This window comes from Naegleria fowleri (assembly GCF_008403515.1).
Source record: "Naegleria fowleri strain ATCC 30894 chromosome Unknown tig28, whole genome shotgun sequence".
NCBI classification, from domain to species: domain Eukaryota; phylum Heterolobosea; class Eutetramitea; order Acrasida; family Naegleriidae; genus Naegleria; species Naegleria fowleri.
The window spans coordinates 76630-93925 of record NW_025407960.1 but is presented as its reverse complement, the minus strand read 5'-3'; the positions used below and the strand labels follow the sequence as shown (position 1 = coordinate 93925).

Sequence of the window (17296 nt, the reverse complement as noted above, 5' to 3'; positions counted from 1 at the left end):
CAAAATGTCGTTAAAAATTTTTGCTGGAAGATTTCCATGTTGGGGTATTTCTGTATTTTATATGATGATGGTGGATCCTTCCATGGCTATTGATCAATTTCTCAACACATTGTTAATATTAATAACAAATAGTTTTCAATAATTGTCTGCTTCCTCCTCTTGGTATTGCTGTTCTTTAAAGTGAGCTTCTTCTTCGGCATCTTTGACTGGTTTCACATAAATGGTCTCCATCACCATCTCGTCACGCCATTCTTTGGCTTTCTCTTTCAAAAATTCCCATCCTGACGACAAGTCAATAAATAATGAATCGTACTTGTCTGGATACTCATCCATACCCATGTCCTTAATCTTGTTCCATTTCATACCATCAGTGACACCAATGAAAGGAGATCCAGCTGTAATGCCATGAGTCTCCCCTGATTGATCTTTTTTTCCAGGTTCTGAGCCTTCCACTCCAATCATGATACCACCATAACGATTGGGTCCCGGAGACATGTAATACAAATAAATATGACTATGTTCTCCAGTGGGCTCTACAGTCGTGTAGGTAACCTTAGCTCCCTTTTTGGGTCCTTTTTTTCGAGCTTTCTTTGCTTCCTTATGTGAAAGGAAATTAGGTAATTGTTTTCCAAATCCACCCATGCAAATATTGAGACCCCAATGTCTATGTTTTAACATGACTTCTTCTTTGCTTCCAATGAGTTTCGAGTTTCTAGTATTCAATCCAAGCTTTTCCTTAATTTCCACAATGTCTTTGAGTTTTTTCATGGTTCCTCTCTGATTGTTTTGATCTGTGTATTGGACGCTAATTTGTCGAAGTTGTTTCACTTTTTTCTTTTTTGAGGATGACGACGAAGAGGAGGGGGAAGTTGGAGTGCTTGTTGAAGTGACGGGGCTCGATGGTGAATATGGTACAGATGTATCTTCCTTAATTTCATCTGTGTAATATCCTAAACTGTGTGTAGCGGCAGTTCGTTTAAAAACAAGAAATCCTTTCTTTGCAGCCTCCTATAATGCGTGTTCAATGGTGTTGTTGTTGATAATAATGATCATATACATAATGGTAATTCAAGAGTTCACATACAATATGACAACAAGAATGACAAATATATGGATGATAAATACATGAGCATTTGTTTCATTGAAGGGATGCATCCCTATGATGATAATAATCATAAACTACTTACACATCCATTTGTCAATTCTGGTGTACAAACCATATCCAAACTTGCATTTTCATCTCCACATAATAACCACGTCCAAAATCCATGATCATGTGACGATTCATCCTTCTTAAACAATTTTTTAAAAATTCCTTTCTTTTGAGACGTATTGGCCGATTTTGGTAATTGAACGATAATCCTAGAACCATGTGACATGGCCGTTGCAATAGGTAAACCTTTCAATTCATTCCACAGCATCCAATCATTGGTTTTCTTTGATTTTCTAAATAACAAATCTCCATATCTCAACACGACGAATATTCTTCTTAATATGTCAATTCTTTTTCGTTCAAGATCAATCAATTTAAATTTTTCATTAATGTCATTACATAGTGTGAAATCACTCATGAGAAAATCTTGTCTCGATTTGTAAGTGAACACACTCAGAGTGTCGTACCAATATTGTGCATCTCGTTTGAATTGAGGTGCCATTCCCTCTCTCTGTGTTTTAATTGAATTTATGAAGAAAGGAAAATTCATATGAAACATAATTGTGAGAATAATATCAAGTCATTGGTAATCATTTAGGATGATGATATAGTTTGTCATTAAACCATGTTAATTCACACACAAGTTGGTTGGTCGACCGTATTGAAGGAGTCCATCATTATTGCCAGAGCGTGTATGTGTGTGAGAGACAGGTAGGCAATGGGCGAAATCGAATCGAACGGACATGTAGGGTTCCATTTTATCCACACACAACCACCATTGGAAGTGAGGAAAATGTCATGCAATTCCATTTCGTTTTAGAGTATAGTCACACACAACACACACATTTTCAGAATTTCACACATGCACACACGCATTCGTAACGTAATTTCCCACCATTACACAGCAATGAATAATACTCACCTTCAATTCACACAACACAAGATCCTTCTTTGATAAAGTCAAAAGAATATTCGCAGGAACCGACTGTTGAGTACGCATAATTTCATAGAGTTGTGAAAAGGTCATATCCACTCCCGAAGTATCATTGTCATCATCGGAGGAATCATTATAATTATCGTTGTAATAATAATCGTCATCTTGAGCTAAAGCTGCAGATGCTGATTTTTTATGATCGGATGATGAACTGAAATGAACCATTGAAGTGTTGTTATTATAAATGGAAATGATGATGATGAAATAGTGATGAATCTATCGATGAGGATTCAGTTGAAATGGATATTATTTTGATTCAGAACAAATTGAATTTCCGAACAGGTTATTATTATTCAAAGAGAGGATGTTGTTGTTTGTCCAGACAAGTCAATCCAAACACACGCGCGCACTTGTGAGAAGTTGGTGTTGAAAAATATTTTGGACAATTCTAATGATGATGGTGGTGGTGGTGATTGGTGAATGAATTTAGATGGACCAGAAAAGGAAAGAGCTAAATGATGAAGACTTTTGTCGATAATGAATTTTCGTGAAGGATGATGAATGGTCACTCAGTCTCTGGCGAAGGATTCAGTGCAACAACAAGGCTTTCGCGTAACGGTAGTAATGGAGACGGAAGAGTATGATCGGAGTGCACTCCCTCGCAATGATTTTTTGGTTTTTTTCTGTGGTTTTGACCTGTTCTGTCAAATGTCAAGATAAACTGCAAGGTCTTCAAATACAAGCTTGATGATTTTATTTGAAATCGATCAACGTCTAGTTTGATGATTATATTACATTCTCAATCTTTCCCAGAGCGTCTCTCTTATATTTCCTATTTGCAATTTGTTAAACTCTTACACAATAAGTGATCGTTAGAGGGCAGTCCTCCCAAGTCCTCTTTTTTGTTGCCACTCAATCATTTTGCAATTCTCAACGACTACATCACCGTTAACTTGTTTTTGATAAAATCTTGACCAATTCATAAACGGTGATGGAAAGAGAAGACGTACTAGCCATGAAAATAATGTTCGGAAGGATTCCTTTCGAAAGTCCTTTCACTAATCCATCACTCCGATGTAGCTCTGTAATGACTTGCTTAAAGGTCATTTTCTGTTCAAATGTTTGAAGTCGAGTTTTGATGACGTCCAATGGATTAAACACAATAGCACAAGCGACGCCTGCCAATATTCCAGAGACAGCCGAAGAGAATAGTTGATGTTTGATTAATGAATTGCCATGCCTTTGAGATTCCTCAATTACAAAATTTTCAAAATACTTCTTCCTCAATAGACCATAAATTCCCCACCACAAAGCAGATTCTGGAGCAAATTTACACAAAGACCACGTGTAACCTCTATAGAGGCCTCTGAAACCTTCTTTTTTCAAAATATCTCTAATAATGTGAATAGATGATAAATTGTGAACTTTGGATATCATCATACGTTGTGAAATGACGTCAAAAGGAACAACCAACGTATTGGCAATAATATCTGCCGAGAGACCAGCCAAAAAGTATCGATTAAAACTCTTACTATCACTTTCCTTATTCGTTGTTGGGTGAGCTTCAGAGGAGTTCAACATCTCATCATCACCATTACCACCACTAGCACTCGTATTTCTATTTAAATATTCTTGATTAGCAATTTCATAGGTAGACATGTAGAGACTTTCAATCGAACATGCTCCCAACAAGGAAATTGCAAATCCCTTATATAAACCTCTCAAGCCATAATTTTTCCATAAATTTTTGAAAATAGAAATTTGTTTGATGGAGCTTCCACTATTCATTTGTTGATGAGTTTTAATCAAATCAAAGGGATAAAAGAGTCCGAGTGTTGTACTTGTTGCTGCCAGTCCAATTGAATAATATTTGAACTTGTCTAAATTTTGCCATGTAATTTCAAAGGATGGAGGAGGAGGAGGAGGAGAAGGAGAAGGACGAGAAGGATTGGACGATGCTGTGGTGGTTGTTGATGACGAGGTCTCGTTGAAAGTATTGATTGAAATGATGGAAGAAGCATCCGATGAAGGAACAAATCGCAATTCCGATGACGATTCCGAGGAGTTGCCATGATGGGTAGAATTTGTAAGAGTCAGTAGCGATGGTGGTGGTGTGGATGAAATGTTTCTATGGTGATCCTCTCTCACTAAATCTTTTGTTGGCAAAGGTGGTGGTACTGACAAGGATGACGATGACGGCTCTAAGGACGGCGAAGGTTTTGTCATCTTTTTTAATTTTTTTAAATTCTTCAAATCAAAATGAGAGTGTTGCAATTTAGATGTTTTGATTGAATGAGATCAGTTTTGTATGCTGCACGGAGTGGAATTCTTTTGGGCAAATTTAAAAAGCCAACTGAGGTACTTGAAGTCCAAAAAGTATCTAACATGCTTGAGTTTTTCATCAGTCCTTTATAATTTAAATACACAACAAAAAAATGTTTCAACAACTCAAAGAGAATGCTTCCAATTTCTTTGATATCCTTTCGTATGTGTATTCTTTCCTGACGGAAGGCTATGATATGAACAGGATTTATAAAATTACAGGAGCTACAGCTGCAGGAGCTCTTGCCTTGTATTTGGGAAAAGTTTATTTCAATGGAGGAATGGTTGATAGGAAATTATTTCAACACTCGGATTTATCCTCCCGAGTGACGATCGTAACAGGAGCTTCGTATGGAGGCATCGGATATGAAACAGCAAAGGTTATGTATGAATTAGGTTCCGATGTCGTTCTCGCTGTGAGAGATCAAAAAGCTGGAGAGTTTGCAAAGAAACTCATGATGGAGGAGCCATCAAGAGTGCTGTTGCCTACTAATACCACACAAACCTCCCACAATCAACAATCGCCAAAAAAGAAGGGACAAATTACAGTCATGACGATTGATTTGACCGATTTGGAGAGTGTTAAGAAATTTGCACAAGAATTTAAGAAGAATTTTCAACGATGTGACTATTTAATTAATAATGCTGGAATCATGATGTGCCCACATTCAGTCACCAAACAAGGCATTGAAATTCAATTCGGAACCAACCATTTGGGTCACTTTTTATTGACTCAACTATTATTGGACATGATTATGGCATGTAATGGCCGAATTATTAATGTTTCTTCAATCGCCTCCATTTGGTTATTACGAGGAGGTAAGAAGGACATTGAAGGATTTTGCTCCTTCAAAGAGAATGTTATCAAAGGTGATGGTAAGGACTTGGCCGACATTTATGAACTCTATGGAAGAAGTAAGCTTGCCAATGTCTTGTTCTCAAAGAAATTAGCAAGAGAATTTTCAAAGACAAATACCTCGACAAGTGCCAGTACCTACAGTGTACATCCAGGCGCAGTTCGCACTAATCTCACACGACACATGGGTTCCATGTTTAACTTGATCTATGCTCCATTGGCATGGTATTTCTCAAAGAGTCCTTGGCAAGGAGCACAAACCACATTACAGGTGTCTCTTGCTCCACAGAAAGACTTGCTCAATGGTGGTTACTATGCTGATGCAAAACTGGCAAAACCAAATGCTTTTTCTGACGATCAAGCATTGCAAGATACCTTGTATGAGACTAGTTTGAAATTGTGTGAACCTTATTTGAAGACTGATTAGAATTTAGATTTAAAAAGGATGGAATTAAAGTACTTTGTGAATTGATTGTCATCTTTGTATCGTGTGACGCTAAGAAAGTACAAATTCGACACTTATTCCAATTCAAAATATTCGGTGACTCACTGTAGGCGTTTCAATCAGACGACCCAAACAACTATTGTCCCTCTTCATCCTCAATCATGAATTGTTATTGGTGAAAGAATCGAAAACAAAAAAATGAGTGATCGATCCAATCCACGTGTTCGAAACTTGTATGACAGTGACGAAGACGACAATAGCAGCGACGACGATGGTCGTGGTGCTACTGCCGCACGACAACAAGAAGAAGAAGGATCATCATTGATCCATCGAATTAGACCCTCTGATATTGTTCAATTAATCATGGAAAGAAATATGAATGCTCAAGACTCCGAAGAGGATGAAAATCCTTTGAATATGTTTGCCGTGTTGCGGAGGAGAGCCAATCTGTTGAGGCAATCCATTTCATCATCCACATCAACGGCAACCACAAATACAACCAATACAACATCCTCCTCATCGGCAATGAATGCACGGAGATCAGGCCTCACAACCACCACATCATCCACCATGGCAGAGCCTTCATCTACGACTTCTTCGACAACAACGACATCGTCATCACCTCCACCCTCTCAGCCATCGCCTTTTCGTGTCTTGATGAATCCACTCAATCAAAGAAATAGACGAGAGGCTGAATTGAGAAGAATGGCCAATGATCGTCAACGTGGAAGTGGTAATTATGATGAGAATGAAAGGATCATTAGTTTTGGAATTCAACCTCCGAGATATTCTCTCTTTGAAATTTTAATGTCTGGACAGGCGGATGCCGCCTCTCATGATTTGGCACAAATTTTCGAACATATCAATCTGGAAAAAGAGAAGGAAAATATAGAAAACAGTCGACCGCATCGTAGGATTGGAGCACAACAAGCAACAACATCAACAGGACCGTCAACCTCACAATTCTTCTCGCCTCTCTATCGATGGTGGAACGAAGATCATGCTCTTTATTTTGCGACGGATAGTACAATGGATGATTGTAGTGTGAATGTTGTTTCAAATTCTTCACTTTCGAAATTACACCACATGCACCGAAAACCAACTCATCATCATTGGCAATTACGAGACTTGATTCATTTAAGTAATTGGAAATGTGAGCATTTTGTAGGGGAAACTTTTCAAAATATGATCAATATACATCACTCCTCAATGCTCATGAGAGACGAAAATGATGACGAAGACGAATTTATGATTGGACTTGACGATGAAGATGTGGTATCTCACGCAAGTACTATGAATAATACCCCTCGTGGAGGATTCCATTACTCACTACAAGCAAATACTTCTGCACAAGACCGAGGATATCTTTACTATGTAAATAATAATCAATGCCTAATGTATGATATTTCAAAGAGAAGAGCCTCTCCTATATCAAAACTAGGATTTAAGCCAACATGCATGCATGTTCATAACAACCTCATTGCCCTAGGTGGAAATGGAAGCGAGTTATCTCTGATTGACATTCAGGCAGGAAAATTTTTGTGTAAAGACATGTCACTTGGAGGGCAAATCAATAATGGTTGTCACATTAGTCCACTCTCATCGTCCACGAGTGCCGCTTCAAACCATATTCAAATTTTCGTAGGAAACAACGACAAGACCATCAAAACCGTTGCTGTACATAATCACCGAATTACTACCTCTTCAATCCAAGCTAAATCTCCTGTAAATTATTGTTCAACTAATGCTGATGGCTCTCTACTTGCTATCTGTGGGGATAATACTGAAACTGTACTTTATGACGTCAAGACATGTTTACCAATAGGAACGTTCTCACATGCCTACGAAGAGGCAGCATTTTCTTTGTCTTTTAGTCCTAATCAACGAGAAATTGCGGTGGGATCTCAGGAAGGAACTGTAGTCGTGTGGGACGTTCGAAAACATGGTTCAAATGCTCCTCCCCTCACCATTCTCAGCACTCAGCGAAAGAATGTCCCCAAGAAAAAATCTAAGCGTTCGTGTTGTGAAATATGCAACAGTAGCCAACAGTGATTTATTAATATTTTCAGAACACAAGTTTTGTTTTCATGTGGTGGATGCATCGAAAAATTATTCAGATCGAGAATGCTTTTCAATATTCCCTCCAACCACAGCTGAAGAAAAACAAAGTATTTTCTCACTTTGGAGTTCTGATTACACAAATTCGACATTGCCTGTTGGGCTTGATGGAAGTATTAATGGTTTTTGTTTTTCTCGTTCGAGTGGTAGTGGCAGAATGGGAGATGAGAGAATGTTTTTGGCTGCAGGAGATCTTGGAATTGTCGAAATGGAGTTCGATGTGATGAAAAGAAGAATGTTTGCAAGTGGATCTCTGTGTTAAGACTTGAACATCCTTACCATCATCATCCAATGCATCATCTTGGCTCGATAACGTTATCTCCAATTTTATCCACCTTTTCTTCATGTGAAGATTTGCATACCTTTCTTGAATATGGCAGAAGACAGAGTTTGTTTGAACCTGGGAGTACGTTTCGGTCATGACCCAGAAATATTAGATACAGAGAATTCCAAGAAATAGAAACAACATTCGAATGGTTTGCAACTCCAATGAACATGGTGAAGCCTTCTAAGGGTTGTACTTTTCGCTTTAAATGTTGATTATCGTTATGTTGAATCATTTCCCCCGTTTGAATCAAACAGCGAGAAAGGAGTAGACTTGTTAAAACAATATGCCCTTAACGCAAGTGCGGAAAATCTTGAAAAGGTGTTACAGTTTTATTCCTTAAACGAGGATACCCATGCCTTCATGAAGCGAGCTCTTAACCCTCCTTCAACAAAGGTCTATAATGGAGTGACTGAACTACAATATACGAATACAAAAATAGAATGACAAGTATTTGCTGAAGATAGTTAGAGAAGACAAAAGAAACTGTTACGTCAATCATTTAGACCATCCAGATATTTTCAAAGTTGTCTTTGTGATGAGGTTAGCACTTTCAAGAAACGCAAGAGAATTGGTGAAAGAAAAACTTGATCCAACCATTCACAATCATCTCTATGTCATTGGAATGACCATTGATGGAGCTAAGACAAATCTGTACTCTATGCATGGTAGTATTATTGACAAGGATAAGAGTTTAACCTATCCCTTATTCTATTTGGGAAGCTTTCAACATACTGACATTGGAGAAAGAGAAAAATTAGTTGATTTTTTACTTCGCTCATTCTTGGTTCCAGATGTACAAGCTGTTGAAGAGTATTTGAAACATTCAAAACCCTCAGTCAAAGAACCATCGACATAAAACCATCGAATGTGGTAAAATATCAAGATCGTTATTTTTTAATAGATTACGGATTGGCAATACTCTATTACTCCTATGACGCTAATCAAGGTGCTTGTTATTCTGTCACTGGTGATATTATAAAGTCAAAATCTGGAACTCCCACTTATGATTCTCCAGAAAAGACGGAGAATGGTATTGTGTCACCAAAGAGTGATATATTCGCTCTTGGACGTACTTTTCAAGAACTTTTTGATCCAGAAGAGAAGCATGATATGCAAGATCTGATATCAAAAATGTGCAACCCTGAATTAAGGGATAGAATGGATGCTTCATATTACTTGGGATGCTTGTACGAAAAATATCCTGAAGAAACTGAAAATGGAGTAACCTTTTTTACAGACAAAAATCGCTTCAGAACAGAGTTGGAAAGATCGCCCAACTTACTTGACATATGCAGAGCTGTGAAAAAGAAAAGATCAAGTGTAATACATGTCCTTTTAAAAGAACTTTACCAAAATCTCATTTTCAGATAGAGAAAATATGCGTGGATGGAAACAACGATCTCAAAGCAAATTCGACATGACCTCGACGATTGTTCATCACTTGGTGCCACCACTAAAAGTACTTTTCTCCCAATGAATCTTCCACAAGTAAACGATTTTACCACAAATATGAAATGCACTTCGTTGTGGAAGAGATGGTGATGTGGCTGCTGAATCAACAACAAACAGAACCGCCATTTCATGCAGCGAGAAAGAAACATCTTTTCACCATTTTGCACTCGAGTTATTGAATGCACCTCATGAGAAAATGAGAAATCTTTGGGTGTATGGAATAATTAGAGGATTTGAATTTGATGTGTAACAGCACGTACTTGAAAGACGTGTCAAAAGGAGTTTACTGGTGAGCTATTCGAGAATCCTTTTGCTCGTCCTTATCCATGAACTGTTTAGGAAATTAATTCTTCTTAGACATCCGGTCGACATTCAACAATCTCAATCAAAATTTTCATCACTCTCGAGAATAGGTCTATATTTCGTACTTTGTGCATTTTTCAACGTGACAATAATTCTTCCAATTCCACAACAACACAATGGCACACAACACAATAAAAAAACGCCACTTGTCACTCCCACAATACTCGCAAAATATAATACATGATATTCCTTTTCATCTTTAGGTAATGTTGAATGGAATGTACTGTCCAATTTACTTCCATAAACTCCAATCATTACAAATGTAATAACCCAACAAATTCCAATACTAATTGTCCAAATATAGGAACATGCATTGAAATATTTCGGAGAGGACATGTTTGAACAACAATCAATCACTGAAAAGATTCCAATCACACTCATGATGATAGATAAACCTGATGCAGTAAATTCAACTGCGAGTAACATTTTGCCGTCGGAATTGTCAGAAACTTCTAAAAGAAATTTTCGTTGTGCTGTCAAAATGATTAATGACGTTAAATATCCAATCGAAAAAAGAAGAGCAATGATGGATCCGATCATGGTGCAGAGAATGGAAATGGTGGTGAATCGGTGTTTGCTGTTGATGCGAGCGGTGTTGGGCAGCATTTTTTTAGTCGATTGGGATGTGTGAAAACTTTGACAACTGACTGGAATTGTTTTTTGAGCGGGATTATAATTTTCAACATGTGTTTGTGAATGGTTTGGATAAATCTCTTTAATATCAGATAATGATAAAGGAAATGGGTAACACAGACATTGCGCATTCCATCGTCATGAGAACCATCATGATGAGCTTCTTCTTCTCCTCCTCATTCTTTCACAAATTCAAGTGTTCACTGAACATTTTGTATTCCATTTTGAATCAGTGAATGAATGGAAAACAGAATGAATGATGAAAACGGAAATGAAGGAGTTATTTCATTTCTCCTTCCAAATAGTTTCCAAAAAAAATGGTCGTTGGTCATGCAGTGGTGGTGATGGAACCCTCGCATGATGCAATAACCACCAAAGCCTCTTCCTCATCACCTCCAACATCATCATCCTCATGGACCAATGGTCGGAGAGGTTCCATGGTGGAAATAACATTGATGAATCAACAACAACATAGTGATTCTCAACAACAACACGTCTTCTCTCATCCAACAACGAGCAATGATGATGATCCTAACAACCAAACGAGTAGTAGTAGTATAATTATTTCGGAAACTGGGAGCAACACATCCACAACGGAAAGATCCGATCCAATCCTCCTAACAACAAGAACAACCACAACTTTGGACCCTAGTGCTACCACAAGAACCACAACAGAGAGAGAAAATCATTCTCATCCTTCTCATCATCATCATGAGAATACTTCTTCTCCATCTTATTTTGGAAAAGATGATCCGAGTGAGATTGTGGTCGAAGGCTCGACCTTATATTTCTATCCGCATCATTCTCATCAATCCTCCTCATCCTCATCCAATTTATCATCCTCTCAACAACCAATAATGAATAATAACAACAATTACCATATTGGAGGAGGAGTTTATTATCAGCCTCATCATCCTTCTCATCATTTCCTTCATCATCCTCACTTTCATCACTTTCCTTCCCAATTTTTGTACCATCAGTTTCACGGCAAGAGTCCTTTGTACAGCAATATCAACAATCATCATCCTGTAGATTCTCAACAAGCTCTATCGTCAACAACCATTGAAATGTCTTCTTCTTCCTTAAAGGAAAATGTGATCGAGAAGGAGACGGGTAGTAATCATCATCATAATAATAATTTTGATACAGAGCTAAATGTGGCATCGCAGCAGCAATCATCACTGCCTCTTGCATATCATCATCAAATGGCCTCCTCCAACCAACAGCATCCTCATGTCAACAGATGGAATAGTCACCCTACATTTCCTGTATCCTCAACGAGATCGAATCACAAATTTCAGGAATTATATATTGACGAATATTCACTGCCTCATTATGTCCAACAAAATCCGTGTGATCGAATTAAGGTTGTGAACGAGAGTCAATTTCTTGATCCAAAACTATGGATTATACCAAATAATTCCATATTTTGCGAACCAATATTTACAGTCTTGATGAATTTAACGTTATTTGGTCTTGGTCACACTCTCATGGGTCAAGATCGAAAGGGAGTTGCCTACTTGCTGGTGAGCATGATTATGGCTTTCACTTGTTGTGTTGGCATTGGGTTTGTGGCTTTACCTATTTTTATTTATTGGCATGTGATGGTCGTTGTGGATGGATACAAGATGGCGACTAGGCTGAAAAAAGGCTTTCCAATTCATCAGGGAGAATGCAGCAATTCATGGGCCACAAAATTTGCTGGCTTATTTGTGGGATATGACGTGACACTTTTCGATTCGACCAACCCACGACACTGTACTCAAGAATGGTTGGACATGATCAATAGCTTGAATACGATATGAGGTCGATTTTGTTGATGAGAATGATGGCATATTTGAATCTTTGTAAACCAAACCTTATGTTTCAGTTTCTTTCTATGTTAATTGCGGAAAGACATCAGTAAAAAGCCTCTGTTAAATCAAAAAGAATTTTGGATTTATTATTCTCTCTTAATAGGAGATTGGAAGAAGTTTACTTAGATGTCTTTTTTTCTGTGGTGGGTTGAGGGAAAATTAAATTGGAAAGCTTTTGCTCATCCTCTTTCAATAAATTCAAAATTTCAAGAGGTGGCTTTTTGCTTAAGGTTTGATTGGCTGCCATGGATTGTTGCAAATTCCACAATTTCATAGCTTCTTGCTCTCCCTGTTTGAGTTCTCTCTCGACAGCAACAGCTCTTCCAGTAAAGTGTTCAAACCATTGTTGAGAAGACTTGGTTCTTGCATCATTTTCACCATACTTTTCCTTAAGAATAACAAAATTCTTTCTTTCATAGGTTGCTGCTGTTTTGTATTGTCTCAAAAAGTTATGAGTCATGGCAATGGCATGGAGAGTGGTGCATACTTGATCTGATGTTTCGCCCAAAGTGACATTATAAATTCTCAACACTTCCAACAAGTATTTGAGAGATCGTGGAAGATCTCCCATGTCTTGATACATCATGGCAATATTAAGCATGATATGAGCGAGATCTGGGTGATCAAATCCACAACACAACAAGTGCATGTACCTAGCTCTTAAAAAGTGCTTTAAAGCAAACTCAGCTTGGCCCACATTAAAGCACAACAATCCTAGCAATTGATGAATTTGACAAATAATGGAACTATCAATTCCCATCACTCTTCTCGAAATGAGTAATGCGTTGTGTTGATGCAAAAAGGATTGTGGTAAATCTGATGCATTGAAGAGAATGGTTGCAAGGTAACTAAAGCATGTGGCCACTTCACTATTCATTGGTCCCTTAATTTGTTGGAACATGATAATGGCTTGGGAAAGGAATTCAAATGCCTTTTCAAAGTTACCTTTTGTGAGTTGTTGTTTTCCAACTTCTAACAAACTGTATGCTGTCTTGGATCGTGGTGTGCTGTGTTTGACCAAAGGTTGTAAAGCCAAGATATCATTGGATGTGAATGGAGCAGGAGAATTGAGAGTATATTCTCGAAGAGCAATTTGAACACCTGTTTTCATGCAGAAACTTCTCACTGTGGAGATTTTTTGCAATTTTGTCATGTAACCTTCTGGTAAATCGTACTTGAAATGATTCTTGACTTCCTCCTTAATTTGTGAGAGGAGTTGAGTTTGAGTGAGTGTTTCATAGGGTGCAGTTGATGATTTCTTTGATTCTTCCACCACTGGAACATTACTTCCAAATAATAAATTCATGAATTTGGTAATGAATGTACCCATATTACCTTCCTCAACATTTCGCAAGTGCTTGTTGAAAATATGTTTGGCCACTCGAGTCACCATTTCTTGCTCACTCATCGAAACAAGATGAGGAATGCTGTTCTCAGCGGCCATGGTTGCTACTGAACCCAAATATCTCATATTGATACCTCTCTCATGCATGGCATCTGTGAGTGATTTACCATCAAAAGGATTTTCTTCCTTAACTCTGAAAGATTTGACAAACTTTGGCAAGACAACTTCCATGAGATATTTGGCAAGCTTGGTAACCTCTTCCTTGTCTTGTTGGGTTTGTTCTTCAGTACCTCCAACCTTGTTTTGAGAGAAGACATCAGTATTGAATGCCATAGATGGCTCACTTTGTTGAGTAGGAGTGGTTTCTGAGGCACTTGTTGTCAAATCGTTTGCGTTGGCAACAACACTTTCCACAGCTCCATTTTGCTGCTCTGGCAAGGTAGATTCTATATTCTGCTTTGAAGAATGAGTAGCCACATAGAATTGCACGAGTTCAGGTCTCAAAATGGCTGTCTTGACATCAGGAAAGTTGACATCCTTTGGTGTGGTTTTGATCAGGTCCAACACATAGAAACGACCATCAGAACCAACAATACCCTTGCATTCGGCTGGGCAAGCAAGAACATGCTCCTTTCCAGTCTCATCCAACACTACATGTTCCTTAATATGAAGTTTTTCTGCAGCTTCTTTCATGAGTGCGTGATACTTGGGATCAGTGACAAAAGATTTACCCTCATCGATGGAACCGTACACGTGTCTGGAACCTTGATCTCCTTGCAAAATACCAGGAATGATACTTTGTGCAACTACTCGATATCCTCTGTAGTCAATGATGGCAGAAGCTAAAGTGTGAATTCCACGAACATCAGCTTCATTGAAAGCCATCACTCCCTTGAGATCATTGTTGGCATTTTGATAGGCAAATTTATCCATGTCATTCTCATCCTTGGCATCTTCGCTATTGATGGAGAAGCTAAAGAAAATATTATTCTGAATGTAGACCTGTGAAGTCTTCTTGTCAATGGGATTAATGGGTGAGAGATACTTTTCAACGACTGCCTTAGCTCCCTTCACAGCTGCATCCACAAAATCACAGTGAATCTTGAAAAGAGTTCGATCACGAGTCAATCTGTCTTCCATGGTTCCAGAAGGAAGTTCCTTGCAGCTCTGATACTCTTCATTCCATTCTCGTTGTTGAATTCGTGGATCAGCTCCAAGCATGGTAAAGAATGATTCTTCTGCTCTATTTGGATCATATTCATGCTTTTCCTCAATGTTAATCCATTGATTGACTGAGAATGGAACTGGAGTGACTTCGAAAGGATGCTTCTTGTGTCGAGCACTCAAAAGTTTTGGGAAATTAGTTCTAAAGAGTGGAGAAATATCACACAATAGTCCCAATAAGGTTTGATTCTTGTGAGGCTTATTTGCAGGCATTGGATTGAATTTACTTCCCTTCGTGCCGTTCACATAGAATCCAGATGCATTGGCTGTGAGATGCACAATGGTATTTTCCAAAGTTTCGACTTGTAAGTAGAACAAATCTCCCTTCAACTTTCTGCTCTCTGGAACAGGATTCCATGCAGAGAATGTAATACTCTTCAAACATTTTGGAAGGTCAGTATTGGAAAGCATAATAATAGGTTCCAAAGATGCCATTTTGAATGATTCTGGATCATATAAATTCTTGGTATTCAATTCATCAGGAGTGTGAGGTAATTCCACAACACTAATCTTGTTTGTAAAACCTTGTTTCTTTTCACTCGTTTCGGATCCATTACTAGAAGCAGCTCCCTTATTTTCTGCTCCGGATGGTTCTCCTTGTGCCATTTCCTCTTCATCCATGAGAACGGATGTTTTCAATTCAACACGATCCACTTTTGTTGAAGCAGTACTCGATGATGATTTCTTCTTCTTCTTCTTCTTTCCTTCCTCTGAAGAAGAAGAGGCTGAAGCAGTGAATGCGTTGAGGCTCATGGGTTGTCCCTCCAATTGAAGCAACTCCAAGTCGCAATTCAATGCATGACCCAAATCATTGTAAGGCTCCGACTGCACAGAATTAATGAAGGAAGGATACGAATGTTGAGTATGTTTGGAAGAAGAGTGGATAATTCCCGTACTCAAATATAATTCATTCACCTTGGAATAGAGAAGTTCTCTGAGGCGGTACACGTGAACGCGAGCAGATTTAGCATCATATGGTAAGGCATTCATTGTAATTTCAACTCCGTCTACAATTTCTGGATAGTCTGCAATTTCGGAAAAGTCATTCAATGTTTTTCCCTTCACTTTGAACTCGTAATTTGTCATGTAGCAAGTTTCAATGCACTCAGCAAGCAATTGTTTAATTTCTATTGTAGAGTCTCCTTTTGTAATTTGTACTTTCAACTTGCTTCCCGAGAGAGTCTTGATGAACACTGTAAAAACATCTGCTTCATTTGGAATGTAAAAGCTTGATGGCACGGTTGTTTCTGTTTGTTCGTTTTCCAAGTTGAGAGTGGATTGAGCAGCTATTGTTGTTATTTGTATCATAATATTGTTTTGAATACATTTGACCATAGAAATATTCACAGACAGACCAAGTGGAACAAAACCAGAGTCATCCAAAATATTGAGTCCAACGATGTAAAATGATGAATCAAATTATTATTGTTGTTATATATGAACATCATAATAATTACAAAATATTGAACAAGAAAATAGCAGAGAAAAAGGTTATCGTAATGCACAAATTGAATTAGAAATGTCCAGTGTTTGTGGAAAGAAAATCATCCTTCTTGAGCATAATGTACACTTACCTTCTTCAAGAAGAGCATCTGTAGTGTTCAAAGATGACGACGACATGATGTTGTTGTTGGTGTTGCTGTTCCGATACCCAGAGAGTGAAGAAGGTATTTTTTTTGATTGAACGCTTTTTCTCCAATTATTCATAAATTGATTGAATTGTTGTCGCAGCCTTTCTTTCGATTCGGCCGATTATTATTTGTGAATATGTTTGAATTGAGAATGAACGGACTTCAAGTCCCTAAAGGAGGTAGGATTCTGTATCAATTATCAGATAGGTGATTATGAGGTTTGATAGTACAAGTAATAACAACTGATTAAGGATTGATATGAACAAATGGGCTGTCAATAATTCTTTGTGCACCTTAAAATATTTCACAGTGAGTGTGGACAACCACATCATATTTGTTTGCATTCTGAATTGGTGTTGCATTATTAACAAGCTCTGTCAAGAGCAACTTTCTTAACTCAAGCTTCATCGTGGAATGACCAGTATCAAATTTTGCTCAAAAATTCTAAAAGCCCATAAAAGGTAATGATAAACATTTATAAACATTCCATCTCAGTCCACAACACACGAATAGGAACAAGATGAATCTCTACAATTTACTTTTTCCAAGCTCCATAAATACCATCTCTATCAACCATCTCCATACGAAAAACATCTCAAAAAAACACAACAAGAAAAACAACGATCAACACACTTT

The 17296-nt window shown here is 37.9% G+C and overlaps 8 protein-coding genes across 8 annotated transcripts; 4 read left to right on the top strand and 4 right to left on the bottom strand.

The window, feature by feature from the left end:
- Positions 1-135: 135 nt before the first annotated feature.
- FDP41_001850 (uncharacterized protein) lies at positions 136-2312 on the bottom strand (the record flags this gene model as incomplete). The annotated part of the gene is made up of 3 exons (XM_044704980.1): positions 136-1008; positions 1188-1664; positions 2076-2312. 3 exons carry the CDS (start codon positions 2310-2312, stop codon positions 136-138), a joined length of 1587 nt encoding a protein of 528 aa, XP_044563493.1.
- A 723-nt stretch (positions 2313-3035) lies between these two features.
- Positions 3036-4313, bottom strand: FDP41_001849 (uncharacterized protein; the record flags this gene model as incomplete). The annotated part of the gene is made up of 1 exon (XM_044704978.1): positions 3036-4313. One exon carries the CDS (start codon positions 4311-4313, stop codon positions 3036-3038), a length of 1278 nt encoding a protein of 425 aa, XP_044563492.1.
- Positions 4314-4522: 209 nt separating this feature from the next.
- FDP41_001848 (uncharacterized protein) lies at positions 4523-5692 on the top strand (the record flags this gene model as incomplete). Its single annotated transcript, XM_044704977.1, has 1 exon — positions 4523-5692. The coding sequence occupies one exon, from the start codon at positions 4523-4525 to the stop codon at positions 5690-5692; it is 1170 nt and encodes a 389-aa protein (XP_044563491.1).
- Positions 5693-5908: 216 nt separating this feature from the next.
- On the top strand, positions 5909-7762 carry FDP41_001847 (uncharacterized protein; the record flags this gene model as incomplete). Its single annotated transcript, XM_044704976.1, has 1 exon — positions 5909-7762. One exon carries the CDS (start codon positions 5909-5911, stop codon positions 7760-7762), a length of 1854 nt encoding a protein of 617 aa, XP_044563490.1.
- A 357-nt stretch (positions 7763-8119) lies between these two features.
- On the top strand, positions 8120-9012 carry FDP41_001846 (uncharacterized protein; the record flags this gene model as incomplete). Its single annotated transcript, XM_044704975.1, has 2 exons — positions 8120-8234; positions 8621-9012. 2 exons carry the CDS (start codon positions 8120-8122, stop codon positions 9010-9012), a joined length of 507 nt encoding a protein of 168 aa, XP_044563489.1.
- Positions 9013-9989: 977 nt separating this feature from the next.
- FDP41_001845 (uncharacterized protein) lies at positions 9990-10577 on the bottom strand (the record flags this gene model as incomplete). Its single annotated transcript, XM_044704974.1, has 1 exon — positions 9990-10577. The coding sequence occupies one exon, from the start codon at positions 10575-10577 to the stop codon at positions 9990-9992; it is 588 nt and encodes a 195-aa protein (XP_044563488.1).
- A 344-nt stretch (positions 10578-10921) lies between these two features.
- FDP41_001844 (uncharacterized protein) lies at positions 10922-12409 on the top strand (the record flags this gene model as incomplete). The annotated part of the gene is made up of 1 exon (XM_044704973.1): positions 10922-12409. One exon carries the CDS (start codon positions 10922-10924, stop codon positions 12407-12409), a length of 1488 nt encoding a protein of 495 aa, XP_044563487.1.
- Positions 12410-12578: 169 nt separating this feature from the next.
- Positions 12579-16649, bottom strand: FDP41_001843 (uncharacterized protein; the record flags this gene model as incomplete). The annotated part of the gene is made up of 2 exons (XM_044704972.1): positions 12579-16315; positions 16604-16649. 2 exons carry the CDS (start codon positions 16647-16649, stop codon positions 12579-12581), a joined length of 3783 nt encoding a protein of 1260 aa, XP_044563486.1.
- Between the last annotated feature and the right edge of the window lie 647 nt (positions 16650-17296).